General features: G+C 33.8%; 9 protein-coding genes across 9 annotated transcripts; 4 read left to right on the top strand and 5 right to left on the bottom strand.

Moving 5' to 3' along the window:
• Window positions 1-8: 8 nt before the first annotated feature.
• cubi_02682 (high affinity sulfate transporter-related protein) lies at window positions 9-2,744 on the top strand (the record flags this gene model as incomplete). The annotated part of the gene is made up of 1 exon (XM_029019693.1): window positions 9-2,744. The coding sequence occupies one exon, from the start codon at window positions 9-11 to the stop codon at window positions 2,742-2,744; it is 2,736 nt and encodes a 911-aa protein (XP_028875100.1).
• Window positions 2,745-2,940: 196 nt separating this feature from the next.
• cubi_02681 (XPA1 binding GTPase) lies at window positions 2,941-3,938 on the bottom strand (the record flags this gene model as incomplete). Its single annotated transcript, XM_029019692.1, has 2 exons — window positions 2,941-3,088; window positions 3,148-3,938. The coding sequence occupies 2 exons, from the start codon at window positions 3,936-3,938 to the stop codon at window positions 2,941-2,943; spliced, it is 939 nt and encodes a 312-aa protein (XP_028875099.1).
• Window positions 3,939-4,140: 202 nt separating this feature from the next.
• cubi_02680 (uncharacterized protein) lies at window positions 4,141-5,785 on the bottom strand (the record flags this gene model as incomplete). Its single annotated transcript, XM_029019691.1, has 3 exons — window positions 4,141-4,233; window positions 4,316-5,579; window positions 5,628-5,785. The coding sequence occupies 3 exons, from the start codon at window positions 5,783-5,785 to the stop codon at window positions 4,141-4,143; spliced, it is 1,515 nt and encodes a 504-aa protein (XP_028875098.1).
• A 491-nt stretch (window positions 5,786-6,276) lies between these two features.
• cubi_02679 (uncharacterized protein) lies at window positions 6,277-7,800 on the top strand (the record flags this gene model as incomplete). The annotated part of the gene is made up of 2 exons (XM_029019690.1): window positions 6,277-7,528; window positions 7,583-7,800. The coding sequence occupies 2 exons, from the start codon at window positions 6,277-6,279 to the stop codon at window positions 7,798-7,800; spliced, it is 1,470 nt and encodes a 489-aa protein (XP_028875097.1).
• A 62-nt stretch (window positions 7,801-7,862) lies between these two features.
• cubi_02678 (uncharacterized protein) lies at window positions 7,863-8,243 on the bottom strand (the record flags this gene model as incomplete). The annotated part of the gene is made up of 1 exon (XM_029019689.1): window positions 7,863-8,243. The coding sequence occupies one exon, from the start codon at window positions 8,241-8,243 to the stop codon at window positions 7,863-7,865; it is 381 nt and encodes a 126-aa protein (XP_028875096.1).
• A 464-nt stretch (window positions 8,244-8,707) lies between these two features.
• cubi_02677 (calcium-dependent protein kinase) lies at window positions 8,708-11,155 on the top strand (the record flags this gene model as incomplete). The annotated part of the gene is made up of 1 exon (XM_029019688.1): window positions 8,708-11,155. One exon carries the CDS (start codon window positions 8,708-8,710, stop codon window positions 11,153-11,155), a length of 2,448 nt encoding a protein of 815 aa, XP_028875095.1.
• Window positions 11,156-11,299: 144 nt separating this feature from the next.
• Window positions 11,300-18,730, bottom strand: cubi_02676 (uncharacterized protein; the record flags this gene model as incomplete). The annotated part of the gene is made up of 1 exon (XM_029019687.1): window positions 11,300-18,730. One exon carries the CDS (start codon window positions 18,728-18,730, stop codon window positions 11,300-11,302), a length of 7,431 nt encoding a protein of 2,476 aa, XP_028875094.1.
• Window positions 18,731-19,254: 524 nt separating this feature from the next.
• On the top strand, window positions 19,255-20,064 carry cubi_02675 (uncharacterized protein; the record flags this gene model as incomplete). Its single annotated transcript, XM_029019686.1, has 3 exons — window positions 19,255-19,407; window positions 19,453-19,908; window positions 19,954-20,064. 3 exons carry the CDS (start codon window positions 19,255-19,257, stop codon window positions 20,062-20,064), a joined length of 720 nt encoding a protein of 239 aa, XP_028875093.1.
• A 40-nt stretch (window positions 20,065-20,104) lies between these two features.
• cubi_02674 (uncharacterized protein) lies at window positions 20,105-22,441 on the bottom strand (the record flags this gene model as incomplete). The annotated part of the gene is made up of 1 exon (XM_029019685.1): window positions 20,105-22,441. The coding sequence occupies one exon, from the start codon at window positions 22,439-22,441 to the stop codon at window positions 20,105-20,107; it is 2,337 nt and encodes a 778-aa protein (XP_028875092.1).
• Between the last annotated feature and the right edge of the window lie 293 nt (window positions 22,442-22,734).

The raw sequence follows: 22,734 nt of genomic DNA, 5'->3' as shown, positions 1-22,734 counted from the left end.
CGATTTAAATGGACGAGAATAATAAAGAAATTATCAATGATATAAAGATTAATCCGAAGAGTGGTTTAACAAAAGAGTGGGATGAATTCCTCTCACTGTATCATCAGAGAAGTGAGGAAATTAACAATGACTTTAAACTTCACAGTAGATTCTACAGAAGAAGTAAAAGTGGTTGGAGAAGTTTTTTATCAGTTATTATTAAATCCATTCACTCATTTTTCTTGAATGAGTCTTTGATTGGAATAAAATATCTCAAGCAGGCAAAATGGACCTGGTCTAACGTGATTTGTGATTTCTTTTGTGGCCTTGCAGAGGCTGCACTTTCCATTCCTCAAGGCCTTTCATACTCTTCTTTGGCTAATGTTGTTCCGTCCATGGGTCTCTGTAATGGAATTCTACAACCAATCATCTATCTATTTATTGGGTCTTCTTTGTATATTTCAATTGGAGTAAACTCAGTGGAGTCTATAGTTGCTGGTACAGCCATTGATAATCTAGTAGGAAACGGAGCATCTCTTGAGGTTAGATCAGAAGTTTGTTCTGTGGTGATTTTATTTCATGGGATTTCTTGTTGTCTTTTAAGAATTTTTGGACTGGCTCATTTTGTTGACTTCCTTTCTGATTCCGTATTACAAGGTTTTCTCTCTGGAGTCGCATTTTCTATTATTGTGAAAGAGCTCCCTTTTATGCTTGCAATTGAACCTCCAAACACCAACTGTGTTCCAATCAGAGCGTTCTTCATTTTGTTGGACAAACTGCCAAAAATTAGTTGGCATGCAACAATTTTTTCAATTTTTACTATACTATTTCTTGAAACCATCATATGGATTAAAGAAATGTTTAAGACAAACTTCCCAGTACCTTCTCAACTAATAGTTATAATCATCGCAAATGTTGCAAGCGCCTTTGTCTCTCCTAATATTCCTATGATTGGTAAAATTCCCAAGTCCACTCTTCTTATCCCTAACAACGTCATTTGGTCTCAACCCCCAAATACTTTTCCCCAACCTACAGGCATAAGTTCACTTCCGTTCTTCGCAAGAGCATGGATAGCAGCTCTCCCACTTACCTTCATTTCTTTCTTTACCCACTACTCTGCTGCTCAAAGCATGGAGATAAGAGCTCACAAACTCCCAGAAAGGCCTAAAGATAGTGAATCGAATTCAAAAGAAATGGAATTACTTAAAGAAAAGGATGAAATCGAGCTCGACAAGAACTGCGAATATAGTAAACAAAGAAATATACAAAGTACATCGACGTCAGTTCAGCTTCCAGAAAAGATAAGCTCAGAAACAAAGACTAGCCCAAGAATAAATATAAAGGACAATACTCAATCTTCTCTTGAACGGTCACAAGGAGATTTAGATCAAATCCAAGATTTCAACTCAAGCCTTTCTCCATGCTCTTATAAATCGTCTGTCTCACCAAGCTCTTCTTCTTCAGTGATTCTGGAAGAAGAGCGAAGAATTTCGCTTAGCATTAGGTTTGAATCAAAATCATCATTTTCTAATTCACAGAGTGCAATTAAGAATAAACTAAACTCAAAATACTCTGATCTTGAAAATTATCAGCCTCTGAGACATGAGTCCAGTAACTCGAGCAATGTTTCAAAAACGCCTCAAGAGACTTTCTTTGATAACATGTCTATGAATGAATGCAATACTGACAAATCCAAAGAGGCAGAGCTCAACATACTGAACTCTACATCTTCAAGGAAAAAACACATTGAATCCAGATCTCTTTTTTCTGTAGGAACAGAGATTCTCGTTCTTGGTGTTATCAATATTGTTGGAGCTTTTTTTAACTGTCTTCCAGGAGCAGGATCTTTGGCAAGGACAAACCTAAATTTTACCCTGGGAGTTAAATCACCTCTTCACAATGTTGTTTATTCAATGGGAGTTCTTTTGGTTGCAATGTTTCTGCTTGAATATATAAGATTTCTGCCAGAGGCAGTGCTGGGGGCCATAATTGCTCAAGCAATGATAAGGATGGTTAATATCAAGTACTTCGTAAAGCTTGTCAAAATGAGAAGTATTGATTCTGTATTTTGGATGATTGCTTTTATTGGAACAGTCACAACAGGAATGACATATGGAATCATTTTTGCCTTGGTTTCTTCGGTTATATATCTTATTAAATACTTATATAGGCCTAAATTTGAAATACTTGGCAAACTACCAGGTACTTTAATTTTTAAAAGTATGGACAAATTTCCACAAGCCGTGCAACTTCCATATGTTCGTATTGCAAGATTCGAAGGTCCTTTAACATTTATTAATGCTGAAAGGTTCATTAAAAACCTTGAGAAGATGGTAGAAGTTTGGTTAGATGAAGATTTAAGAATTTCTAATCGGAATGATTACAGAGAAGAGGCCTTTGATGAATATCTTGTAAAAAATCAATACTTCCCCAGCTTTACAAGTTCCACAAATTTCGGAGAGAGAATCCCCACAATTATCCAAGACCTTAATGAAAATCACGTAGAAAGAGTAATAATCATTGATGCTTGTATGATTAATGAAATAGATTACACCGCCCTTCAAGTTTTACAGAGATTCAACAATCAGGCAAAGAAGCTTAATATACAGCTTTGGTTTGCCTCGTTTTCTCATCCAAACTCGAGTTTTCTACTAAGATCTGGATTCTATGAAATTATTCCTCTTGTTCATTGCTTTGTAGATTTATCTGAAGCTGTTGCTGCTGCACAAATATGTATTGGTCAAAGATATTCAAGTTGTATATAAAAAGCTCTCTAAAACATTAAGGAGGGGAACAATATATATTCAGGAAAATGGATTCTAATTGGTAATTATTACTCATTTTGAAATGAAACATTTTACATTTATGTTAATTCCAAGGATATATTTTATAACATTAAAAGTAAAATGTTTGTACTCTAAAGCTTTAAACTACTTAGGTAAATTTTAAATATTCTATAAGTTATTTTTCTTTTTGATTTTGATTTTCTGGATACTTTTCGATGTATCTTTCGTAAATTGTTCCATACATTTCCTCATTGGGAAGCATATTTATGTTTGTTTCTATTCCTAAAGCAGAATATTCAGAGTATTCGCTCAGCATAGAAAATCTAAAATTAATGAAGAAATTTAATTGATTATATTCGAATTTAGAATTGAAGAAACTTACCCATTGGATTTGTCGATTAATTGTAAAATTTGCAAAACCGAATCTTTGTCATTAATATCTACTGGAATAAACTGCATAATACTGGAATCTTCAACTAAATCTACAAGCTCACTCTGAAAACCTTTATATTTGAGAAATAATGGATGATCACCCATGTTTGACTCGTGTTTCCAAAACGTTAATAGTTGATTTAGATCCTCTAATTGTGAGAAATATTCTAATTTGAACGGTAAGTCATCCTTAAAGTGCTCCAAAAGGTCAATCTTAGAAAAAACATTCAAGTATGGAAGCTCGACGGACATTTGAGCGGAAAGAGAAACTAATAATGCTGAAATATAATTTGTTGGAGATGATAGCAGAGTACTATCAATCAAATGTACCGCTGTAAGACGAATATCGAGTTCTTTTGCCAATTCAGAAAGAATTTCTTTTAAAACATAGTTGTGGGTGTATAACTCAACTTGTCCGGGAACGTCTATTAGAATATATGAAGCATTTTTCCTCTTAGTTCGTATTCCGTCAATTAACCAATCAATGTTTGCCTGTAAATATTCCATACAATAAACCAAGGCTCCATTTGGGCCAAGTCTACACTCAAACATAATTTTTTCAAAGTTGATTAGCTCTCGTACATCTACATCAGGAATATAGGGGATATTTTCATTTGCAGGATCCAAGTTGACAATAATATTTGGTCTGTTAAGTGCAGTACACATTTGGTGCATACCATAGACAAAAGTTGTTTTACCTGAGCCAGGAGGCCCAATTAATACCTGACCAAATAATGTCATTATTATACTAGTAATTCTTGCAAAATATTGAAATCCCAAAGGTCTAGGAAGAAATTTCAAATTATAAATTCAAAATGACAAATACATGGCGCCAATATAGTACCGAATAATTAGATTTTGCAAAAGTTTACAGAGAATGAACATATGAATAAAGTAGTGAATTTTTTTTGTATTGTGTTTCTATGGAAATAAATTTTCCAAGCTAAAGATCTTGAGTAGCAATGATTACTGCATTAATCTTTGTTGAGTAATTATGACTGCTTTGCAGTTTATAAGTAGCTATAGCCGAAGTTGCCTGCCTACACGTAGGACAAAGACCAATCTAGAATTGATTATTATATTATGAATTAGAAAGCCATTTTAAAAGAGAAACTTACTCTGTAGAACTCTCTTAAAGCGCAGCTACTGCATAATCCACCATGCCCACATGGAATAAACACTGATTCGCAGTTATTATCACAACAGATAATACATACTTGCTCATGATTATCGTCATGAGAAGCAAGTATAGAACTAGAATCCGAAACAGACTCTATTTTTGACTTTGGAGTATGAGAAAGTACTGGCGATAGTGACTTGGGGCTTGTGGGAGAATTTGCAGTGGATAATGTATGAGTTGAAATGATTTCACAATTTAAAATTTCTTTAGAATCTGAATGATCTCGAAATAGTTTAATATTTCCCTGATTTTCTATCTTATGGAAGACTCCAGTACCCACTTTTGTAAGAATAACTTCAGATCCTATTTTATATGGAGAAATCATTTTTTTAAATTGCTTAATATTAGATGAAATAAAGTGATCATCTGAAGAACTTATAGACGAAAATCCTTCATCAGATTCCTCAATTAATCCTTGGGAAATGACAGCTGACATTACTGCAATCATTGTTTGAGTGCAAATTATACAAATATGCCATAACCTAATGTGTGAATTTTGTTCATAAACATGATAACTAACAGCATATTTATTTTCTTTAATATAAATCGTATCATTGAGGAAATCTGCGAGATCTAAGCAAGTAATAAGTATAGTTGTTGATAGGCAACCGAGAAAGATTCCAAATACAGCTAACATTCTGTCTGCTACCCCAAGAACACAAAATACTGTCGAAAAAGAAAAAATGACCCCACACCAAAACCAACAAGGCCAAAAAACAACCCACCAGGATGGAATTTGCTGAAATTTCTCGGCAATATTGGCGAGATTTCCATGAAATTGAACTGAGTTTTCCCAATTAAAATGGTCTTTAGATATTTCACGATAATATTTACTTTCAGACGAAATTCTGAGAAAAATTTGAAACAACAATAATCCAATCCAAATATCAACAAAGAGAAATCGTAATATTACCCATGGGCACCTTAATGAGTTTGAAAGACTTGCAAATAATACTTGGAAGATTACTGCCCCAGTAATCAAAGCTAATGGAACTTCTAAGTCTGGAATTCCAATTATTACATAACTTATTAGCATAACCAAAGAAATCCCACGAGATAATAGTCCAATAATGTGTACAATTCTAATTACCACATCGCTCAATAGACACCAAGAAACTGTTAGCCTTAATATCCCAACTCCCATTAATACAACTGAAAAGTCATATAATACTGGTGGCAATAAGCATAGACACCATACATACCTGAGAAAATAGATTAAGGCACTGATTATCACTAATTATTTAACTGACCTTGATTCAATTGAAGATATAGAAAATGTAACTGCCAAGAATACCGTAACTAACCAGCTAATTTGCTCCCAAAAAATGCCCATGGAGGCTCTATTAATCGCTCCATTTGTGTTATTACGATAATCCAAGCTTGGTAGAAGTACTGCTACATTATACATCAATATAAGGAAAATAGGTAAGAAAAAACCACCTCTGCCCTAAAATACCTCCAAAAAAATTGGTGGTTGCCTTTGAAGAGTAAAAACAATATCTACGCAGGCAAATAATAAACAATGCCTAACTATTCTTATAAATTTATCATAATCCGAGCAAGCATTAAAACTATGAAATCTGAATAATTAACTCGTGTTCGTTAGATTTCATTGGGAAAAAGTGAAAATTAGATGATTTATTTTGGTTATAAACTCAAAGAAATAAACTTTCCAAATATAGAGCAAAATTATACTAATTTATGATCAAAATTTGTTAATTTAATTGCCCCGACTTTGGTGCATGCATAAAAATTAATTAAATTTTATTATAACATTATGCCGCTTAATGCAAACAAATTGTGGGAAGTATTTAATTAAAGAATTGGTTACCAGATAAAAAGCTATAAAAAAAATTTTTTATTAGTTTTGGGAGAAGTTAAAAAAACCATTGGAGTAGAATGGATGATACAAACCCTAATAAACGAGTGAGGCTGAATGAAGAGCCCAACTCGCAGTTATCTATTCCAATTAAAATGGATAATGTATTGAATAAAATTCTACTCCATCCATGCGAATCGTTGAGTGACTTTATTGAAAAAAAGAAAGTATCATACGCCCCGTACTATGCTCATCACTTTTTTCAGGATGAAGAGATTGCATTACTAGATGATTATGACACACAGATTCATATTTACTACTCTTGTAATTGGTTTGATGTTTATGTGGAAGTAGATGTAACTGCATTAAAAAATAAACCTAAAGAGGAAGTTACATTGAATGAAGAGAAAAAGAATCATTATATAGAAGGTATTATTAAGCAGCTCACTACCATTCCCCTTGAAGGGGGATTTTGTTCTAAAGAAGAATTTATGAAAAGACTGGAGATTCCGTTATCATGGCTTCCTGGAGTTTCAATGAGCAAATTCAATGTAGAACTTGAAGTTGGAAATGTTGAAGAAGTTGATTTGAGAAGAATTGATTTATCTGAAACAGAAAATTTAACCTCGAACCTTAACAGAGAATCTAATAATGCGAAGTCACATCCTGTCGTTAAAAATTTTCAAATATTACATAGGAGGATTGAGTGGTTCCTTCACTGGTACATTGAATCCGCTTCCTCAATTGACCAAGAAGATAGGTGGGCAGTTTGGCTCCCTATTGTTAAGAGAAAACAATCATTTATAATTTTAGGTTTAATTACGACTTATCTATTTTTTTCAATGCCCAAATCTAGAATGAGGATTTCTCAGGTTTTAATATTTCCTCAGTACCAGGGAAAGGGTTTAGGAAGCTCATTCCTAGATATAATTTATGAATTTGCAATAAAAGACGAGGATATAATGGAAATTACTGTTGAAGATCCAGCTCTTTCAATGATGCAGCTACGTGACATATTAACTATTGAAATTCTTTTAAGAAATAACATAATTAAGAAAAATTTTCTAAAACCATTAAAGGATGACGAAATTTTAAAAATTTTACAGAATCCAAATGGTTCAATAAATATTTTGAAAGATGTGACCATGACGTGCTTTCCTTCTCAAACTTGGGAAGATGTTAAAGAAAAGATTCATAAGTATACCAAAGAGTCTCCAAGACAAATCGCAAGATTGCTTGTATTAATATCATTTTTCAGATATTTACCAAATCCATTGCCCAAGGTTGAATTCAACCATGAAGACGAAATCAGGGGTTTGCGAATAAGAAAGGGTAAGTTGAAATATATTTTAAAAAAATGATTTTTGTTTTATTACATAAATACAGATGAAGAAATACAATCGAACAAAAAAAGTGGTGATAGACCAACTATTGATAAACTTTTTAGGGTAGCTGTGAAAAAAAGATTGCTTGCAGATAATTCGGAGTCATTATTTGGTTCATCTCAATCAGAAATGGTTCAAAACCTGGAGGTTGCTTGGAATCAAGTCTACTCAAGTTTCTATGCAACAGTGAAGAAAATTAGGACAGTATATATTAATTAAAAACTAATATGTATGCTTATATTTAAAAATATTGAATGTTTCTGCAGAAAGCTAGTTCAATTCTAAAATGGCAACTTCTTGTCACCTGTTTCTATATTCTCTAAGATCTTGTTGGCAAAAAAGAAGTAACACACAATAGAAAATATTACTATTAACCAGAATAATATTTTGTTAAAAAAGTAAATAATTAACAAGGTAAGAACTACCACTCCAAAACCAATAATTGAATTTAATTTTCCATCAGTAGCATTTTCTGGCATCACATTTCTAATTGGCTGACTTCCGTAAGTGGTACTGTTGTGGATGATTAGATCTTCATAATTATTTGGTTTAATTCCTTTCCTCACAAAGTGTTCTAAATCATACGGAATACCTATTTCTCTATAAACCTGCTCATTTATCTGATTAATGTAATCTTTGTTATAGATGTATTGTTGCGCCATTTTACCGCTTGAAATTGCGTTGTAATAAGAAAGCAATTTTCTTTTTGACTTAGATTTGAAGTTAATGGTGCAATCATATTGTTTCTATAATCCCGCTTGTCTGCAGAAGTCCACACTTTAATTCATGTTAGTTATTCCAGCACCAATTTTGGCGCGAACGGTTCCCCACACTTTGTGGGCATGCAGGGAACCACAGTCTATTTAACGACAGAATAAAGGAAACAAAAAAAATATATGTTAATTTTATATATAAATTGGAATTTATTTATTACTAAAATTGACTAAATTTACCAGGATTTTACGCGAGAAGGTAATCTTCGTGTAATATCTTGGCTAGGAGAAGAGAATACCAATGGAATCACTGCGAATGGAGATATTCACGAGAATTTATCAGGAATTTATTTCAAGTTTTATGAAAAGTTAATATTTGGCCGTTATAAGGCCATTTAATTTATATTAACAAAATGGAAAAGAATCGAGTAAAGGCTCGAACACCTATCAGTCGTCAGAATGCTAAATCTGTAGGTGGTTTTAAGAATTCTCAGAATTTCCCTGTTATTGAAAGAAAAGGAAACTCCATAGGATTTGATAAATTCAAGGATGGATTTGTGAACTCAATGGAAAACACCCCAGTTCGACGGACAACAAATAGAAAAGGCGATCCAAATAGTAGCTGTAATCGTAAGTGTCAAAGCACCGAAAGCTATAGAACAAGAACTAAGCTTGAAAGTTCTGAGAGAGCTAAGGGAATGTGTTTTTCACCAGCTTTCAAATTAAAATTTAGCCATAACGTATTTATTTCTTTGGGTTCACTTTTAGAGCTACAGAAAAAGTATTACCTTAAAGGAGTAATTGGGCAGGGTTCCTATGGAGTTGTAAGAGTTGCAGTAGAGAGTCAGACAAAAGCAATCCGGGCAATAAAAATAATGAATAAGAACAAGATCAGACAAATTAATCCAAAAGATGTGGAAAGAATTAAGACGGAGGTTCGCTTAATGAAGAAATTACACCATCCAAATATTGCTCGTCTTTACGAAGTTTATGAGGACGAGCAATACATATGTTTGGTTATGGAGCTTTGCCATGGTGGGCATTTGTTGGACAGACTTAATGTTTCTATTGATGATTCTACAGGGAAATGCGTGCTAGATATGGGTGAAACTCAAATATGCCCTTGCCCAGAATGCAACGAAGAGGCAATAAATGGAACTGTACGAGGGTTTAGAACATCTTTAGAATTCATGCAAAGGGAAGAACTTATTTCTAAAATTATGCGTCAGATTTTTAGTGCTCTTCATTATCTTCATAATCAGGGAATTTGCCATAGAGATATTAAACCTGAAAACTTTTTGTTTTCTACTAATAAGAGTTTTGAAGTCAGGCTTGTTGACTTTGGCCTATCTAAGGAGTTTTATAAATTGAACAATGGAGAGTTTTATGGGATGACTACAAAAGCTGGAACACCTTATTTTGTTGCTCCTGAAGTTCTTAATAGCACAAATGAATCTTATGGCCCAAAATGTGATGTTTGGAGTGCAGGCGTGCTACTTCATTTATTACTTATGGGAACTGTACCATTCCCAGGGGCAAATGATGCAGACACTATTTCACAGGTATTAAATAAACAGCTTTGTTTTGAAGACTCAAACTATAACATTCTTTCTTCTCTCGCGAAAGATTTACTTTCAAAGCTACTAAATCGTAACGTAGAGGAAAGATTGGATGCTAAGAGAGCTCTACAGCACCCTTGGATAAGTCAGTTTTCTGATGGAATTTATAGAATGAGTTCTATTGGTGAAATTGAAACACATGAATTACATTCATCTAAGAACAATCTGTTTGGAACCACTGAGCACAGCTCATTTCAAATTTCAATGCTTAAGTCTTTAAGAAGATATTACGTCTCTCCTCTGTTAAAAAAGATTGCCTTGACTGTAATCGCAAGGTATTGCCCAGATAAATGGATAGAAAACCTAAGAAACGTCTTTTATAAATTAGACACCCGACAAATTGGTAAAATTAAACTTTGCGATTTGCGTGTCGCCACTCAGCAAATCGCAGCTCAACAGAAACTTAGAGTTCCACAGCATCACATAGATCTTCTTTTGGATGCAGTAGATAGCGATGGAAATGGGGAAATCGACTACATTGAATTTGTTGCTGCCGCAATTTCTCCGAGACTATCTTGCAGGAAGGATGTATTAACTATGGCTTTTAAAATGCTGGACCAGGATGAAGATGGACTAATTTCTACAAGAGATATCAAAAAACTAATTAGTAATGAAAAAATTTTACTAAGCTCCGCAACAGTACTCGAAGCTGGAGAGGACAGCATTTTAGAAGACCTTAATGTTGAAGTCACCAGGATTACTGGGAAAGGGAATGGGAATGTCACGGGAGTTTCTTTTCAGGCATTTGAAAAACTACTTAACACAAGTTACGACAAGGTTTGTAGGTGCTATCACGGCCCTAGAGAGGGGGAGAGCAGAGGAGTGCTTCCAGTATGTGGTGAAGACAGTATGGATACTTGGTATGATGACTTACTTTCTTGCAATACAGAAAATGAAAATCCGGGACAATTTTTAATAGAAAATGAGCCAAAGATGATTCAAAAAAAGGCTTCACTGTATGTTTGCAGGCGTACAGGATTTCGAGATTTGCTAGCTTTGACTCAGGGAGCCGAGAAAAAGAATAAATTTCAAGCGGACATGAGTAGGAAGAGAAGTCTGGTAAACCATCAAGAAAGAGATGATTGGTATAATAGAGATGGACCTCAAGGTGATGGCAAAAGTAGATGCGAAATAAACGAACAGTGTAATCTAGGGATCGTAGGGTTTATTGGAAATGGATTGGGGGTGAGAGTGGGAGGAAATACAAAGAACCCCTCCAAAGTTCTGCTTTGTGATAACTAACTCTGTTCTCCATCTCAAGTTCCTATCGTGATGTTAATTAGAAAACTAAATAGGAAAATCATAGATTAAATTTGAAAATAAAATTAATTAATATAAATTTTTGTTTTAGTTTTTTCTACTTAGAGGAAACCGAAATATTTATTTTTAATTAGGAATCGGGTGGAAACTTTCCAGCTTTATTTTTATTTCTTTTAGTAATTCCAACTCAGATTTGCAGCTTCTGGAAGTTTTAGATAATTTTGAATTCAAAAAGTTGTTCTTTATTTCTGAGCTTAACATAAAATTAATTGAGGTTATACATATTTTTACAGCTTCTTGAAATGGGTCTTCTGCAGAAAGAATGCTTGAAATTGAATTTAAAGGTTCTGAATATTTTGAATTGCATAGGAGAATGGTAAGAGATGCTCTGGCAAGTACAGATACAACGTCTTGTACGACATGAGAAGGTTTGGATTCAATTCCATCTTTCAGAGATGAAGTTAAATATGAAATGCAGTTTGAAAGCCATCTTGCAATCTCGAGTTTAAGCTTTAGAGGATTAATTGGGGGTGAATTTTGAATACTAAAGCATACTTCAACTCCCGATCTGGAAGACTTATGTGAGAGAAACTCCACTTCAGACTCAAACCAAGAAACACATGAGAATATTAAAGAGTTTAGGTGATTAAAATTAGGTATCAATGAAGCCATTTGGGATGCTGTTTCAAGGATTTGACCGGTTCTAGAGTGTAATATATTTATCATGATAAAGTTGGTATCGGGTTCCTGAGCGTTCACATGTTTTAATGAAGAGTTTAGATTAACAGTTTTCTCTGTTCCAGTAATCATTCTGGATTTAAGATCAGAAATATGGTATCCTGCAATAATAACTTTTGAAAACAAGGAATATACAGAGCAAAGTATGGGTGAGAACTTTTCAATGACTAGAATACTCCCAAATCTACCAGAGTTGGCCATGTATTGGTTGTTTTCTGAGTGGAATTGCCAGTCAGATTTTTTTTGTTGGCAAAACAGCAGGTGTTTAAGGAAAAAATCAAACAAGGAGGAGAAAAATGCCTCAAGTTTGGTAATCCAGCCAATAATTACTTCAAAATTATCTATTGAGCCATAACCTGCAAGAATGTTTTTTGGCAATATACCTCTATTCATAATTTCAAGTAAAAGAGAAAATATTGAGATTACTAGTTCAGCTCTCTCAAACGCCTTTTCAAGCTGTAAATTAAAAGAAACTTGTGGACTTACAAACTTCAAATCAAGGAATAATTGATGACAGTCTTGTAGTGCAGTTAAAACCACCTCTTGCGAAAGCAAGCAGTTAATATAATCTGACTCAATAATTCTCCTAAGAAAAGATGGTGACATTCGAATCCAATTAATCGTTATATAATTCCAAAAAACAAGACTTCCATGACAGCATTGTCTAGAAAACTTTGAGTTCTCAATCAGAGCATATAGGTTTTGGATATGCTCATCACCAGTAATACAAGGAACCAATCCAGAAGAATTTATTGAAATTGATTGGCTGGAAACATGTATTTTATTATAAATTAAAAACAACAAGTAAAGTGAAAGAAAAGAGTGGTCATGTTGATTTTTCGCACCGAACAATAAATCTGAATTAAATGGCATCCAATTACAAAGCTCTGAAATCCTGTGATTTTCGTTTTCAACATCACCAATATCAATATCTTTTGAAATTTTGAATTGATCTAATTGGCTCAAAAGTATAAACTCCTGTGATTTAAGAACCCAAGAAGTGTTTCTTGACTCGAGTGTAGAGGGAAGAAAATCATCTAATCTCTTTAAAATTTCATGTTCATGTCTTTTGGATAAAATTCTTAGATTATTGATTAATAGAGAAACAAATTCTATAAAGGTAGAAAATGGCCTGTTAGAGCTGGATTTATTAGACAAGTTTTTATTATTCTTATGGCTAGTCCAAACTTCTGGCCAAATTTGTTGAAGAAATGAACTTGTAAATGGTTCATTTGTTTCCTGGTTATTTTTATTGAAAAATTGGATGGAGTCCATAGCAATACAGTTTGAGAGGAGGAGAAGAAGTGTATTCTTCCACCCCTGTGGGAAATATTGATTGGAGTTATAATTTGTGGAAGAAGTCTTTTCAAGCTCAACCAAAAGTCTTACAAGGTCTTCACAACAATCTTGGATGGTTGTAAAGCATATTTTCTGTCTTTGAATCTCCGAAATCGAATTATTGGGTAGGTATAGCCTCAATGAGGATTCATCATTAGAATATATGTTCTCAGAGGAAAAGGAAGTATGTACATGTCTTAAAGTAGTAAGTAGAGTCTGGGAGAAAATTGAAAGTATTGCTGAAGAAAATGGTTCCGGAGTTTTTTTAAAGAATGAAAAATTAATAAATGGCCTGCAAAGCTCTATTATTGTTTGCAGAGTTGAAAATACATTAGCATCTATATCTCTTGACTCTAACTCTGTATGGTTTTGAGGCGAAGTTCTTGAAAATTTATTAAGAAGTAATCCAAGAAGTTGTACGTACTCGTTAATAAATAGACGGCAAGAAATAGAGCTAATTGATGGTGCGAGAGTAATGGGAAATCTGTCTTTAATTAACTTTTGATTTCCAAAATGATCCGGAACTATAGATTGTAAAGAGGTCCTATATATACCACAAACCTGGGTTTGAGCTGTTAAATATGGGAGAAAAGAACAGAAAAGATATGTTTGGCTAGGATTCTGCTGGATTAGAAGTTCAATATCTGGTGATGATTCATTTTCAAGAAAATAATGTGCGATATTTAAAATGGGAGAAAGTATATCAAGCTGATCATGAGAGGAAGATGAAGTTTTGGGGGGAGTAAGGAATAATCTGAATAATGCATGTAGGTTTTGGATACATGAAAGCCAGAATGGGTCTCTGAGCAGTGAATTATGGAGCTCCAAGCACTGAATCTCTTTTAATGCAGAGGAAACTTGCGATACTACAAATATTTCGGAAGAAACCAAGTGTACAATTAATGCCAGATGAAGGAAATGAAGCCAACGGTATTCTGGAGGTATCCAGGTTACTGGCAAAAGAATTCGTTCCTTGAGAATTGAGAACCTTGAGTTAAATCTTTCGGACAAAAGACGGAGAGAGAAGTCCAAAAGCTGTGGTACTTTTAAAAGGTTTACTGTTAAGCGAAGAGTAAGGTAATAAAACTCTAATTGCGAGAGAATGGCAAAATCTATGGAAGGAAAACACGGTCTTTGGTCATTGGGATGTGATAAAGGAATTTGTGGAGGCGCTGAAAGAATATCCATAATGGTTAATAATGGGAAGGTAGATTCATCAGCTGAAGAAGAGGCATCAGGAATATAGATCTCTTCGTAAGTCTTTGACGAATAATTTTCATCATTTGACGTTGAAAAAATGAGATACTCTTTGATTGTAGGTACGTCTGTTGCCATTCCAAGTCCTAATCCTAGTAAAAGTGGTACAGCTGAAGATGCAGTATCTAGAGCTTTTGATCTTGCCCCGATTGCAATATTTGGAACAGAAACAGAACCTATTAGAGAGGATGAGACCATAAATCTGTCTTCTATAGCCTTAGAAAGTGCAAAAGCAATTAATGTCCTTGTGCTAGTTAAATGGAATCTTGAGATTTTGTTATATAAAGATGATTTATTTGGGATGAAGGTTGGAGGAAGCAATTGAAGGAAGCCATTAAGCACTGCTTCATTAGTTCTGGAAATTTCCAGTTTTGAAGAAAGAGGTAACTCCCCAAGGAGAGTGGTTTTTAATGAGCACCAAAGTGACAAATCTGCCGACTCTACAAGTGAATCAATATAAATTCTGTAATTCAACTCAAGTTCATTATGAATTGGAAGAAGGGTCTTGAAGGACATTCCCAAGAGGTTATTTTCGCAAGAGTATAATGAAGAAGTTGGATCAGCTTCTGTAATTTCATCCCAATAAACAGCCTGTTGGTCGGCAACTAAAGAGTAGCTTTTTGTACCAGACTCGGATTCTGCTGGAATAAATGAGTTTGGATTATTCCAAATAATATTAAAAGAGTCTTCGGAGTCAAGAATAAGTCCTTGTATAGAAGTTGGAAATCTGTCAAGATCAGGAGATGAGAATATACGTGAGAATGATGATCTTAATTGTAGCAATAGTGCAGGTGAACTTGTGAGCAGAGCTGTAAGCGCCTCTGGGTCTCTATGTAGAAGTTGGCAAGCTATATAACTTGCTGTTTTGAGTAGATCTGGGTCAGTACCAATAATAATATACCTGAGAAGGGAAACTCGATAGTACTCGTTTTTCTTTAAATTAAGCAATTCAAATTGTGAAGGAGACAGATCTTCTTGTACTGGAAGAGCCAACTGCTCGTGAATATGTATTAATGAGCTGTCCGAAGATGTGACTGCATCAAGAGCTTCAGTGTCCAACAAAACTTCTTGAATATTTATTGGTCCTCCAGTACGTGAAAGCGAGCCTGTACAGAGTCTTCGAAGAGAACTTTTATGGTAATTAACCCATGAGAGGAAAAGATTGTCCCTCTGAAATAATATTCTAATAATTTCAAGACCAGTTTTGGCTGTTAGCAATTTTGGCCTGCTGGAAGTGTTTCTGTTTTGAGTTTGTAGAAATGAAAGAAAAGGATCTTCAGGAGGTATTACTAGAGCCATAAGTTGATGGAAGGAAGGGGAGTCGATTGATAAAAGACACCTGAATAGCCAAATTGTTGCATCCGAATCTTCTGTAAAGTTTTGCTGGCTTTCAGGAAGTGGATTTGAAAGTGTAAGCCTTACAAATTTAAGTACCAGTGCCGAGATTGTCCATTTTCTGATAGTTGGAATTGAGTTTAATTTATGTATAATTGGAAGAATTTCCAACATTACCCATCTAATTAAAGGAAGTTGTGATTTACTTAGGCCTCCATTTGCATCAAAAAAAGAATTTGTTTTACCATGTTTGTCTGCTTTCCCATAAATGTTATATTCTGTGTTGTTAACTGCATTTCTATTGTTTTCATCATTAAGACAATAATTTGAATGATTAATACTGGAGATTCTGAACTGAAGGGAAATTATTGAGGAAAATAACTTAATTAGGAAAATTCCTGAATCATTCTGGTTAATTGAATGTTGAAGCACTTTTGATAATAAGGGAATTTTTGAAGAAAGTATCGCAAGTATTTCCGATGACTGACTATGAAGAACACCCTGTGAAAAAACATCGAGGGAGCCAATAAGTAATGTATATAAGAGTTTTGGGTCCTCAAAAATTCTATTTTCGAAGGAATCTCTTAGAAGTAAGATAAGAAAGTCTGGAACTGATCTAGAATCATGGAGATTGAGTGAAGGACTCAGAAGTGGAGGCGGAGGAGGGGATGAAATACAAAGTCTGGATGAAAAACCCGCACTTAGGATTCGCAGAACTGCCCTGCAAATTGGCCTAAAAGAACGAGGGTTATCAAGTCCAGCTCCACTCCATATTCCAAGCCTAGGATGATCCTCTGGTTGGCTTAGAATGTCGTCTTTTCGTAATAAAGTTCTAGATATGAAAAGAAGAATTGATGGGAGGTGGAACCAGAAGTTTGATGGCTGGTTTTGTAAAAAATGAGCAACCTGCTGCCCAAGTGAATAATGCCCAACTGCCATAATAGTTGCTGCAAGATCCAACAAATCCACAAAAAGCTCAGAAAGTACCGGTGGCAAAGGCACAGATGCAGATGTTCCATCTTCAGTTTCTCCAAATGATGAGTACATGCTCAAAGTAGGAAACATTTCAATACAACTAGAAAGTACTTTGGAAGCTCCCCAACTTGCCAAAGGGTATCTCCTGCAGAGAGAATCCAAACAACAAACTAATGGACTTAGGATTGAAATTACAGGCTCAGAATTGCTTGTTTGAACAGAATTTTTCGTTGGAGCCCTCAAGGTGTTGGATGGAGTGTTGTCTCGCTCAGACGAGTATATTTTAGAGTCTCTTTCCATTAATATTCTGCGTTGAAGTTGAAGAATTCTTGACCACTGAATTGGATCTTGAGTTGGGCTTAATGCAACTGAACAAATATCGTAGATGGCTTGTATAAATACTAGCCCGACTGGATCCTGTGGATCCAATCTTGGCAGAAGTTCATCTTGAATAAACCTCAATGTACGCCAGTGTGTAAGACCCATAAATCGCTTCTTTGAGTTCTGGCCAAATGCTCCGTTAATTGAAAATGCTGCAAACCTTCCCAGAGGAGCGTCTATATCCCAAAACTCACCAGATAAAGTCCTGCTTTGTTCCTCTTGTATTGAGAGAGAGCCAGAAGTACCAATTGTTACGTCTTGTGAAAGCTTTGTTATTAAAGAATGTTTAGTTGAAAAAAAGTTGCTCTTCGAAGACTTTGGTAATCTAGAACTAGAACAGAACCAAATATGTGTTTCATGTATAGAATTTGGTGTAGCAGAAATACTCTTAGTTCTTTCCCATCTATTAGGCATATTATCAAAACATATAATTATTATCAATAAAATTTTTGCTGAAAGACTTAGTCTCGTATCAGACCTGCTAATAGCTTGCTTTGAGTCTTGGCATTCTGACCCAGAACCTTTCCCATTATAATCAGAAAAAAGAGTTCCAAAACCATCCCATGAATCGAAGTCAGCAGCTGTTGGTCTATTTGTAAGGAAGCTGGGTTGCATTCTTGCAGCATTTGGAATTAATTCCATTAAGGCTTCAACCTCATCAAGGTTAGGAGAAAATCGTGACAACAAAATTGCAATAGTGTCTGTTAACTGAATAATTACGTTTCTATAATGATCTCTCAGGCAATCTGACGTTTCAGAGTTGCTTGGTAAATCTACCATGGATTGTGAGTCAGTTTTAATATTAGCTTGGCCAAGTTTTATTACTTCCTGGATACTTTGAAAGACAGAATTTACTGCATTTCGAATAAAGCCTGACTCTAGGATCATTGAACAACCATATATACATATTGGTGGGCACTGAGAAGTGAATGCACTTCCAGCTTTAGATTCGCCTGGAGAATCTGAAGAAGCTTGTTCTTCTCTATTATCAAGGTCTGAGTCAGAATCGCATAGAACACCCAGTACCACACAAGGGTGGCTATTATTTGCCAGTTCTCGGATTATCAATAACAGGAATTTGAGTTCTCTGCAATATAATTCTAAAATTGTGGAGGACAAACTAGCAAGTTCGACTTGCCCAGAATCAGATTGTAGAGAAGGGTCCTGAAGAGCTAAATCTATGAATCCAAAAACTTCTAGTTGATGCAAAGAAAGCTCAACAGATATATCCTCACACAACCTTAGGACCTGAGGTTCTAAGAGCAACTCTGCTGTTTTTGGGAACCTTTCTCTCAAAAACCCCCCTAACTGAGAGCCTCCACTACGCACGTCTAATGCAGAATCACGAGGCAACGAATATAATGGGTTAGATAAATATTTGATGTGAGCATCTACAAACTGTACGCACTCTTTATTAAGATCCCACCATTCATCCAGCTCTTCTGGACGTGACGACAACAGAACTCCGAACACACCTGAATAAAACTTTTCAAAGGCTCCCGTTCCCCAAACAGGGTCCAAATTTTCCCACATTCTTCAAATCCTGATAATTTTCACCGACCACTGGCCAATGATTCTTGTTTCTTTGTTTTCTCGCCCCAAATTCCATCTAAGGCTTTTTTCTTCTTCCTTTCTATTTTACTTTGAAGTCTAAATTCCCGCAGGCGCCATGCCAACTCGTAATATCGACCAGCTCAGTAAAAAGTTGTATTTCTCATTTTATTCTTTTCTTTGAATAACTAATCGCATTGTTTAATTATCTATTTTTATTAAAAAACCAAAATTCTTCCTAGCTCTTTAATTTTATTCAGTAGATACTTTTATCGCCGATTTCTCATTAGCTAAAATTGCACATTTTAGGAATCCTTCTATTAATATTTTGAAATATTGTCTGAAGGCTTGCGTACAAAGCGTAACTTTTTAATCACTTATTTATGTTTAATATTCAACTTCAGATTTATTTGTTTAATTGGGGTTCTCACTGCGCCATTTGGACCATTTAATCAGCTTATAACTCAGGAATTATACTATATTGTTGATGAAAATTTTACTAGATAATGGAGAGAAATAAGTTTTTTGCTGCAATTAGCTTTGAGGACGAATCTCTCGCTAGGAGCATTTTTGAATCAATCTCTGAAGCTCAAGTAAATATTTGTGATGATGATGAAAGAACACTTTTACATAATGCGGTATCTAAAAATAAATTATTTGTAAGTTCGAAAAAAAACATACAAAATACAAACTATCTGAATTAGATTGTGGAATTTCTTATTAGTAAAGGTGCTAATGTAAACACCTCAGACGATAATATGTGGTCGCCACTTCACTCTTGCTGTTCAAGTGGCTATTTTGAAATAGCGAAGTTACTTCTTGAAAGTGGAGCAGACTGTAAAGCTAGAACAAGCTCAGGATGCACTCCACTTCACTATGCAGCTTCAAAGGGCCATGATGATATTGTGAAGCTTATAATAACGAAAGATAAATCAGTGATAGATATTCAAGATATATATGGAAGGACTGCAATATTTATGAGCGCATGTTCTGGAAGACAGGAATGTTTTGATCTTTTGTTTCAAGCAAATGCAGACCTAAGTCTGAAAGAAGAGGCCACTGGAGATACAATCCTTCACGCCGCAATAAATGGTTATCACGAAGAAATTGCACATAAAATCGCCTCAAAGAATCCGGAGATGCTTATGGTAAAGAACAAAGTAAGTTAATAATTCTAACCAATTTCAAAGTTAAAACTTCTGTAGGATGGCAAAATACCACTAGATCTATCATCTAAGGAATTTACTGAAGAACTATTCGAAATTATTAAGAAAAATTTTGACCCAAACAGTATAGAAGAACTACTTTCCAAATAGCTACTATTTAGACAATTCAATTCCTATATAAAATTGAGTCTTATTCACCAATGCAGTCTAAATTACATTCTGCAAATCTACCTATAATGCTATCAACACAAAACTGATCATTAAGCATGTACTTATGTTGTATGCTGTAGTCATTTGGAACAAAATCTTCATTTATTTGAACCGGATCTGGAAGATATGTAGGCCTTCCGTGAATACTACATAACTGTTTGTATGAATTGTAAAACTGCAGATAACCATCCTGCTGTTCATATGGAATATAAAAAAGGAGCAGTCTTTCAATTAAGTTTTCTATTATCCCAATCTCTATATTTTCTGGTGAGTTTCTTAGGAAAATTTCAATCAAAAAGAAAATGCAATCTAGGGTAGTTGGTGAAAACCCATTTTTTGAAAATTCCGAGATATAATCTAAAATATCAGGACATAGAACTAATCTTGAGTTAGCTGGAATATCTGTGTTCCTCAATATTGAAATTATCTTAACAAGAAATTCCACATAATCATCATGAAATAACTCCCCTCTAACCATTTTTACTCTAGAAATTTTGAAAGATAGGCAAATTCTTAGTAGCTCCTCCGATATTGAAAATGAAAGCTCAAACAGTGATTTGCTTAAGTTTGGTACTTTGAATACCAAATTTAAAAGATCAAAACATGTTAAAATAACGTTAGGGCCAATTAAACTATACTTTCTTATTTCCAATTTAGTACATGAATCTGAATTACGGTTGAAATTTGTAAAAATTACTTCTGAAATCATCTTAATTGTTTTTGAATGCGAAGAGTTTGGTATAAGTTTTATAAGGTCTAAAGAATACAACAAAATTAAATATTTAATTAGGAGGAACAATTGCCAATTAGATAAATCATCTTGCTCATAAATAGACAACAATTCTCCAATTTTTAAATTGAAATTTGTAAAGAACGATGAATTTACGAATTTTTTGCAACTAATTATGTTTTTACTTAGCAGTAAAGTTGAATAGTTTATTATTTGAGGCTCAGTAATTTGAAATATAGACGATATTTGAGATAAATTAATTAGTAATAGTTTATTTATTTCAAAAGAATAAACAAAGTAATTAATCATAAACTCTATCTCCAATTCTGTCAATTCATTTTGTGAATTAGTGGAAGTTTTGCCATGAACCAATTCAGTATTATCATTTGTTCTTGTGAATAGCTTAAATGAAGAAGCTATTTTCAATAACATCACGACTACTCCTCTTTCTATAAAAACACTATTGTTTGTAAATTCAGGATAATATTTCAAAATTGAAGAAATGAAATTTATAATAAGAATACCAAAATCAGAATTTACAAGAAAGTTAGAATTGTTATTTCCAATAACAATGTTTAAAAGTTTCAAATTTGTTGAGAATTTGTTTATGAGGTGTTTTCTGGTCTCTTTTGGAGAAAATGTGCTGATAAAAGCTTTAACAGAATTGATTACATCCTTAATAAACACTTGAAAGTTGTTGGAGTATAATCTTGATTCATCAGATAATGCCAAATTAAAAAGTTCAATTCCTTGATTTGAGATCAAAATATCATTGTGAAAAACAAGAAAATGTACAAAGTTGCAGAATTCATTTAAAATTTGAAATCTTGGTTTTTTACCATTTATTGAAGAATGATTTTCTAGTTCGTTTTTTAATTCAATATTATTTTGAAATAGAAATTTTCTTGTATTAATGTCACTGAATAAATATTTATAAAACTGAAGTCTATTTATTAAGCCATCAGAAACTTGTATTTTTAATGATAAAATCAAATTACTCTGAAAAGTTAAAAATTCTTGCAAGATGAAATTTTCCAAAATTTTCATATTAATTAATAAAGAAATAAGCTTTGTAGCAGATAACTGAATAAAATATGTTTCATTTTGAAACCCTTTGAAAATCAATGCCACTAGTTGTTTTAAGTCTGATAAAATTCCATTAATAATGACTCTAGATTCAATTAGAGCCGAAATTATAGATATTCTCATGCAGATTGCTCTTGGTTCAAGTTTCAACCAATCTTCAATGTTGAAAATAGAGATAAACTTCGTAAAGTCTACTTTAGATGAAAGCAAAACTGTCTTCACAGAGTTAAGTAAAAATATCCGTAAAATCGCATCTCCTATTAGTGCGTTTGGATGATCTATTAAGATCAATATACCGGGATAAATAATTTCTTCTAGTAAAAGTTCCGATTCCTCAATTGATAAATTCGAAAATTGATTATTTATTGCATCTTCAATTTCAGGAGGTAATGAATGGGTTGAATTCAAGTTTGAACTTTTCAATTCATTCAAGTAATCAATTAAAGCGATTTTAGTCTCATTATATCTAGCTTTCTTGGCTTGCACATTGTTGCTATCCATTTATAAATTATGCATTCAGTGGAATATATTTAATAGCATTAGCGCCATATAAAATTTTTGTTATCACGAGGTTAGTAATAGATTAAAATCCAAATTGCCGGTGGATAAAAATCCATCTTTGAAAAATATTTTAACCATTCATTTAAATTTAGTTTTACCATAGTGCTAATTTATTCGGCATTCAAGAAAGTTTTTTTTTATCATGCTACCAAGTGTTTAAATCAGTCTTTATTATAACCGGTAAATCTTGTGTTGGTAATATATCGCAACTTATTGAAGGTAAATGAAACGTT

Source organism: Cryptosporidium ubiquitum, assembly GCF_001865345.1.
Source record: "Cryptosporidium ubiquitum isolate 39726 chromosome Unknown contig_1, whole genome shotgun sequence".
NCBI classification, from domain to species: Eukaryota; Apicomplexa; class Conoidasida; order Eucoccidiorida; family Cryptosporidiidae; genus Cryptosporidium; species Cryptosporidium ubiquitum.
The sequence above is the reverse complement of the archived record's forward strand: the minus strand, read 5'-3'. Positions and strand labels throughout refer to the sequence as shown.